The sequence below is a fragment of the Myotis lucifugus genome, unplaced genomic scaffold, assembly GCF_000147115.1.
Source record: "Myotis lucifugus unplaced genomic scaffold, Myoluc2.0 scaffold_12, whole genome shotgun sequence".
Taxonomy (NCBI): Eukaryota; Metazoa; Chordata; class Mammalia; order Chiroptera; family Vespertilionidae; genus Myotis; species Myotis lucifugus.
Window position 1 is genome coordinate 4,816,542 of NW_005871060.1, and position 7,937 is coordinate 4,824,478.

The 7,937-nt window shown below is 44.5% G+C and overlaps 1 protein-coding gene across 2 annotated transcripts in view; it reads right to left on the minus strand.

Moving 5' to 3' along the window:
• The window catches only part of LOC106696325 (translationally-controlled tumor protein-like), a 20,740-nt gene that overhangs the window by 9,904 nt on the left and 2,899 nt on the right, over nucleotides 1-7,937 (minus strand). For both annotated transcript variants that reach the window (XM_014452118.2, XM_014452117.2), the window contains exon 2: nucleotides 7,336-7,488. In XM_014452118.2, the coding sequence (XP_014307604.1) occupies nucleotides 7,336-7,391 (56 nt within the window). In that variant the 5' untranslated portion in view covers nucleotides 7,392-7,488. The remainder of the gene's footprint in view (nucleotides 1-7,335; nucleotides 7,489-7,937) is intronic.

Consider the following 7,937-nt stretch of genomic DNA (forward strand, 5'->3'; position numbering starts at 1 on the left):
AGTTTATTCTGATGCTTGTTAAATGGTAAGGAGGACTTAATTCAGGACTATTGCAAAGGTGTTAAGACTATTACAATAGGGATGAGAGATGGGACTCAACTTTGAATACAGCAAAGACATCTGGGGATTTACAGCCAGTGAGCACACTGAGGAGGTCAGTGGATGGAAACATGCTAAGAGAAGAAGTTAAGTGTAGGAGGATTCTTGCTAAACCAATTTAATGGGAATCTTAATTTAGATAGGACAAGATGATGAGATACCAAGGGTTGGGGATGAGAAATTTGATCTTCATCAAGGGTAGGGAATTCTGGGAAAACCAAGATGGCAGCATAGGTAAACACCGGAAATTGCTGCCTCCCACAACAAATTCAAAAATACAACTAAAAGACAAAACGGACATCATCCAGAACTACAGGAAGGCTGGCTGAGTGGAAATTCTACAACTAGAAGGAAAGAGAAAAGCACACTGAGACTCAGATGAGCTGCAGAGGTGGAGTGCAGAGGTACAGAGGCGCACGCGGCAAGGGCTGGCGACTGAGGACGGGGCTGTCTTTTTGAATCGGGAGGGAGCCACAAGCCCCTGACTGCTCTGAACTCCAGTTCCGGGTGAGTCTTTGGGGACCTAGACTCATATGGGAAGAAACTGGACTGTCTGGCAGCAGGCAGAACTCGGAACTCGAGGGCGGCTTTCTCTCAAAGGTGCTTGCAGCAATTACCGGGAAACTGAGACGCGGGGCCCCTTAGGGCAGGGCTGAGGATCAGCCATAGCTGCTTGCTCCGCTCTGTTGATCCCCTGAGACCCTGCCCCACCCAAGCTGCAGCAGAGGCTTTTGCATATGAATGGGCTGGCCCTTTGCAATCTGAAAATTACCTAACAAACTGCAGCTGGGCCAGACAGACCCAGAACTTCCAAGAGAAGGCCCAAGGCCCCACATCAGCTTGCATTGCTTCACAGCTGGGCCTCATTTGGGCACCTCCAAACCCCAAACAAGGAAGGGGAATCTGCAGATCTCTCCGTAGCTCCTGCTGGGTAGCCTCAGGCAGAGGCTAAATTAGCACCTCCTTAGATCCAAGAGCCAGTGTACCCAGTGGTCAGAGTGGGACCATCCAGATTACAACTCCTCAGATCCATAAGCGACACACTCAGGGGGTAGACTCAGTGAGCACCAAAGCCCCATTGAAGCAAGTCTTGCCCCATAAGGGTGTCTTCAGCACAGAAGTTCTCCCACTGTAGACACAGCTGATTCTCACAGCCAATTGGCCTGGAGGTCAATTCCTCTCAGTGATACCTACAACAATCAAAGCTTAACTACAACAAGACTGTGCACAAAGCCCACAAGGGGCTGCACCAAGAGTGTCCACCTCAGGTAATTGGGGAGGCTGAGCCACTGGGCCCTATAGGACACCTAGTACACAAAGCCACTCTACCAACACAGGGAAGCAAAAAAAATGTGGAAACAAGAAACAGGACACAAATGACAGAAATGGAGGAAGCAAACTACTGGATATAGAGTTCAAAACCACACTTTTAAGGTTTTTCAAGAACTTTCTAGAAACCGCCCATAAATGTAGTGAGACCCTCAAGAAATCTAGTGAGACCCTCGAGGTTATGATAAAGGACCAACTAGAAATTAAGCATACACTGACTGAAGTAAAGGATATTATGCAGAGTTCCAATAGCAGACTAGAGGATCGCAAGAATCAAGTCAAAGATTTGAAATACGAAGAAGCAAAAAACACCAAACGGGAAAAGCAAAATGAAAAAAGAATCCAAAAATACGAAGATAGTGTAAGGAGCCTCTGGGACATCTTCAAGCGTACCAACATCCGAATTATAGGGGTGCCAGAAGAAGAGAGAGAGCAAGATATTGAAAATCTATTTGAAGAAATAATGACAGAAAACTTCCCCTACCTGGTGAAAGAAATAGACTTACAAGTCCAGGAAGCGCAGAGAACCCCAAACAAAAGGAATCCAAAGAGGACCACACCAAGACACATCATAATTAAAATGCCAAGAGCAAAGGACAAAGAGAGAATCCTAAAAGCAGCAAGAGAAAGAAAATCAGTTACCTACAAGGGAGTACCCATACGACTGTCAGCTGATTTCTCAGCAGAAACTTTGCAGGCCAGAAGGGAATGGCAAGAAATATTCAAAGTGATGAATGCCAAGAACCTATAACCAAGACTACTTTATCCAGCAAAGCTATCATTCAGAATTGAAGGTCAGATAAAGAGCTTCACAGATAAGGAAAAGCTAAAGGAGTTCATCACCACCAAACCAGTATTATATGAAATGCTGAAAGGTATCCTTTAAGAAGAGGAAGAAGAAGAAAAAGGTAAAGATACAAATTATGAACAACAAATACACATCTATCAAAAAGTGAATCTAAAAATCAAGTGAATAAATAATCTGATGAACAGAATAAACTGGTGATTGTAATAGAATCAGGGGCATAGAAAGGGAATGGACTGACTATTCTTGGGGGTGGGAAGGGGTGTGGGGGATGCGGGAAGAGACTGGACAATAATCGTGCACCTATGGATGAGGACAGTGGGGGTGGGGTGAGGGCGGAGGGTGGGGTGGGAACCGGGTGGAAGGGAGCAATTGGGGGAAAAAAGAGGAACAACTGTAATAATCTGAACAATAAAGATTTAATTTAAAAAAAAGAAATAAAAACAAAGGGTAGGGGATTCTCTCTCTAAATTGACCTATCAAGATTCTTATTACAATTGGACTCAGCAAGGATGAGAGGAACCAAGGCTAAGGCCGAGTTGGGAAGAGGACTCAGAAGACCCTGATGAAGTTTGGTGAAGGAGCACGTCTCTATCAGGTACTTGGGTTCTTGAACTGAAATGACTAGATCTGGATTCTCGTTCTTATCTTGAGCTAGTTGCTCGATTTCTCTGTGCTTGTTAAGTAGGGATCATAACAATACCTGCCTCAAAAGAATACTGTGAGAAATAAGTGAGTTAGTCCTAGCTGGTTTGGCTCAGTGGATAGAGTGTCGGCCTGAGAACCAAAGGGTCCCGGGTTCCATTCTGGTCAAGGGCATGTACCTTGGTTACAGGCTCCTCCCCTTCCAGGCCCTATCAGGGTGCATGCAGGAGGCAACCAATTGATGTGTTTCTCTCGCATTGATGTTTCTCTCTGTCTTTTTCTCTTTCTTCTACTCTCTCTAAAATATCAATGGGAAAATATCCTCGGGTGAGGATTAAAAAAACAAAACAAACAGAAGAAGGAGGAGGAGGAGGAGGAGGAGGAGGAGGAGGAGGAGGAAAGAAATAAGTGGGTTAAATATACAAAGCACTTAGAACAAGGTCTGACACAAGGTGAGTCCTCGATAAATGTTAGTTGCTGTTGCTTCTTCTTACTATTATCATTAATGTCTTTTATCATAGAACACATTTTCAGAAGGTAAAGGAGTGAAGGTCAGTAAAAAGGCCTTATTTGAGTCTCAGAAGGACCATTAACTTGGGTTAAGTAAAGGAACTTGCCTGACCTAGGTGAGTCTTTGGTTTTCCCATTTTTAAGTGAGACCTTTGACTTCTAATACTCACGCCCTCTTGAAGAGTCAATGAAAACAACTTTTGTAAAATGGTAAAGCTCTATTTGAGTGGAAGAGATTATAAAAGCCACCACACCTACCTACTCTTACTTCACTTCCTGACCCAGCCCATGTTCCACAGGTCTCTCAGCAACCTCTCACCAGCATCCCTTTTCCCTCAACCTCTGGCTTTGCTGGAATCTACCTCGGTACTCACTTTATTAGGCCTCACTTTACTGTCTCTCCTATTCCTAGCTGCTGCCCACATGCCCATCAGCCACAACCCAATCTACACATCAGGCTTCCCCGATCTCTGTCCTTTTTTTAAAAAATGTCTTTATTGATTTCAGAGAGGAAGGGAGAGGGAGAGAGAGATAGAAACATCAATGATGAAAGAGAAACATTGATCAGGGGGTCTCCACTGGGGTGTCTGGCCAGTCTGGGTGAGGGGCTGAGGGCCATTTTCAGGCTGGCGGGTGACTGAAGCTCCCAAACTCTCCTTTTTTTCTTTTTCTTTTTTTTTTTATTCTGGGATTTATTTACCTTCTATGGCTGTCACTGGAACTGAGAGCCAACTTTAGCTCTGAGGCTTGGCTCCAGCTCTGGGACCTCGGCTGCTGAAAGCAGGTATCTGGGTTTGTTTGGCTTCTATAATTGAAACACTGTTGCAGTACCAGCTCTGAGGCCAGGCTGGCTGAAAGCAGGTTTCTGGGTTTGTTTAGCTTCTATAATTGCCACATTGTTTCTTAGAGTGCAGCTCAGAGGCCGGCAGCGGCAGGTGGGGAATCTTGGCTTCCTCCAACACTGGAGCAAGCAAGGCTCCTGTTTGCTTCAGCTGCCTGGCTGCCGGCCTCCATCTTGGTTGGCAGTTAATTTGCATATCGCCCTGATTAGTCAATGGGAAGCGTGTCGGAGGTACAGTTAATTACCATGTTTGTCTATTATTAGATAGGATTATTGACAATAGTCAGAAAGTGGAAGCAACCTAGATGTTCTTCAATGGATGAATGCATAAGCCAGCGGTTCTCAACTTGTGGGTCGAGACCCCTTTAGGGGTCAAAGGACGCTTTCACAGTGGTCGCCTAAGACCATCGGAAAACACATATATAACTACATATTGTTTTTGTAATTAATCACTATGCTTTAATTATGTTCAATCTGTAACAATGAAAATATATCTTGCATATCAGATATTTACATGACGATTCATAACAGTAGCAAAATTACAGTTATGAAGTAGCAATGAAAATGATTTTATGGTTGGGGGTCACTACAACATGAGGAACTGTATTAAAGGGTCGTGGCATTAGGAAGGTTGAGAACCACTGGCTTAAGCAAAATGTGGCATATACATAAAATGAAATATTATTCAGCCTTAAAAAGGAAATCCTGCTATATGGTACAGTGTGGATGAACCTTGAAGACATGCTAAGTGACATAAGCCAGTTACAAAATGACAAACACTGCATAATTCCATATATGTAAGGTATCTAATGTGGTCAAATCCAGAGACAAGAAAGTAAAATGCAGGTTGTCAGGGACTTGGGGAGAGGGTAATGGGGAGTTATTGCTTAATGGGTACAGAGTTTTAGTTTGAGAAGATGAAAAAGTTCTGAAGATGGATGTTAACAATGGGTGCAGAACAATGTGTATGTACTTAATGACACTCAACTGTGCACTTAAAAATGGTTAAGATGCCCAGCCAGCATGGCTCAGTGGTTGAGCATCTACCTATGAACCAGGATGTCACAGTTTGATTCCCGGTCAGGGCACATGCCCAGGTTGCGGGCTCACTCCCCAGAATGGGGCATGCAGGAGGCAGCCAATCAATGATTCTCTCTCATACTTGATGTTTCTCTTTCTTCCTCTCTGAAATCAATAAAAATATATTTTTAAAAAATGGTTAAGATGATGACCTTCATATTATGTATATTTTATTACCACATATACATTCAAAAATACAAAAATAGGTATCCCTGAATGTCATTTCCAGAAATCCTGGTTCTGTAAATCCAGGGCCCAGGAATCTGCATTGTGAACATGCAACTGCGATGATTTTGGTAGAAATAAATTGGCAGGTAGAGCTACAGGGAGATAAATTCCTCATGATCTGAAGACGCTTTCAGGAAGGTGGGCCGCCAGGAGCTCTGGAGGACTGGGACACTCCCTGCTGGACTACTCATTTTTCACTTTGCTGATGAATTGCAGTTGAACACCACCTGTGTGTGTAAAGGGTGGTGCTGAGATATGGATGGGAGGTGTGAAATCTGCTTTTCTTCTCAGGGGAGATGGTCAGACACAACGAAATACAGAACTGAAAAGCTCAAGCTAACACTTCTACTCCCTTTCCACTTCTGGGCATCGCTGCCCAGCTCACAGAATTGTTCTGAAGACAAAATGAGATAAAGGAAGTGAAAGTATTTTTAGAAAATTTTTGTTAATCAATTATTCAGTGTTTGCTTTTAGAGTGAGGGCTTGAATCTTGACTCCGTAAAGTGTCAGGGCAGAAGTTCTGGATCCTGAGTACAATTGAACATTATCTGAGGAGTTTTTTAAAAAACCCCACCTTGACCCCCTTCCCTCTGAGATTCTCAATCCGTTGGTTTGGGGAGGGGGGAGACGCTGAGCTTGGTTTTTTGTTGTTGTTGTTGTTGTTAATCCTCATCCGAGGATATTTTTTCCATTACTTTTCAGAGAGAGAGAGAATGGAAGGGAGGGAGGGACAGGGAGAGAGAGAGAATCATCCATGTGAGAGAGACGTATAGATGGGGTGACCTTGACTGGGAATCAGACCTGGGACTCTTCGGTGTGAAGGCTGACACTCTAACCACTGAGAACACCGGCCAGGGCCTGAGCATGGGCATTTTTAAAACAAGCTCTCAGGTTTTTCAACTGAGAACCATTGGTCTGTGGAACACACAGGAGAGGATGAATTCTGACTGGGAAATGCTCATAGACAAGGTGATGCTTGTGCTGGACCATCAAAGGATGTGTAAGCTCTGGGGAGTGATATTTTTGGACTAGGTAATATGTACACACAATACAAAATCCCAAAGTCCAATAGGGTCTGTGGTGAAGGGTGTATCTTCCTCTCTGTCTGGGGTGCAGCCCTGCTCCCCGCTCTGGAGCAAACAGTTCTCAGCAGTTTTTATTTATACAGTTGCCTTTAAGGAACTTGTCACTTTGGTACGGGGAAGGAGAAGGCAGAAATGGGTGTCATTTTCTGTTTCTTGACCTTCCACTAGGCACCAAAGGGTATCTATATATAGGTAGAGCTTGACTGGGGAAGTTGGTCAAACCCGAAAGTTGATTTTCAGGGTGGGGCTTTTGTGTGGAGGAGTGGAGGTTATTTCTTTCTTCCAGTCATAGTACATTCTGAGTAGCCTGATTTTTTTCAATTACACTTTCTTTGTAAGATCATTGTAGTTTTATGTGCCGTTGTAAGAAATAATACAGAGGTCTCATGTACCCTTTGCCTGAGTGGCTTAATTTTCATTCCAATGCTAATCAAGATACTTCCAATCAACTTCTCTGGGGTGGTTTTGAAGAGTGTACCTGGGACTGGAGAATTCAGGGGAGGCGTGGGGAGTGGAGAGGAGCAAAGTGGTTTTGGGTTTCTGTCGTAGGATCTGGGAAATCAAACCAACATGCTCATGTGCTTACGTCTCTGTGGCTGGCGACAGATGCTGCTTCTCTTTGTAACCCGCTCCGTGTGTGTGTGCCGGGGAATCATGGTTACCCCAGGCAAGGGACACCTGGGCAAGGGTGAGGCTGAGCCAGCCATTTCTACCTGTGTCCAGGTTCCAGGTCAGAAGGCAGAAGAGGTTGGGTCTGTCTCTTCCACATCCCATCTTCCTGGTCTTCACATTCACAGAAACAGACAAACGGAGGCAGCTAGCAGGCCTCCACCTTGTGTCTGATTTTGATACCCCAGGTTCTTGTCCTACAAAGTTTGAAGAATAAAATCTGTGGACCAAGGATTTTAAGCAAAAGCGTGGACATTTATTGCAGGGTCCCCACAATGGGGAAACCCAGTGCGTCTTTCTGTCTAAGGGTTTGTAAATGCTGGCAGCTTCTTTGTCTGTACATGCTACTTTCTAATGGGACCCTTCCTCATTTTATGCCCCCATGTTTTTTCTTAATTGGCCAATTTCCCCCCTTTTCCTGCCTACTACCAATTTCAAAGTTTCAAAGCCGATCTGGCACTCCCTTCCTTCTCTTGTAACGTTCTGCTGCTTTCTGTCCTTGTATGATAAACATTCTAGCAGTTTGGAGCTGGCTCCATCTGTCACGTAAGCAATCCTTTCCCATGGACCCTACCCTAATGCCTTTCTTATCTCTAAACTAGAGGCCCAGTGCACAAGAATTCGTGCACGGGGGGGGGGGGGGGGG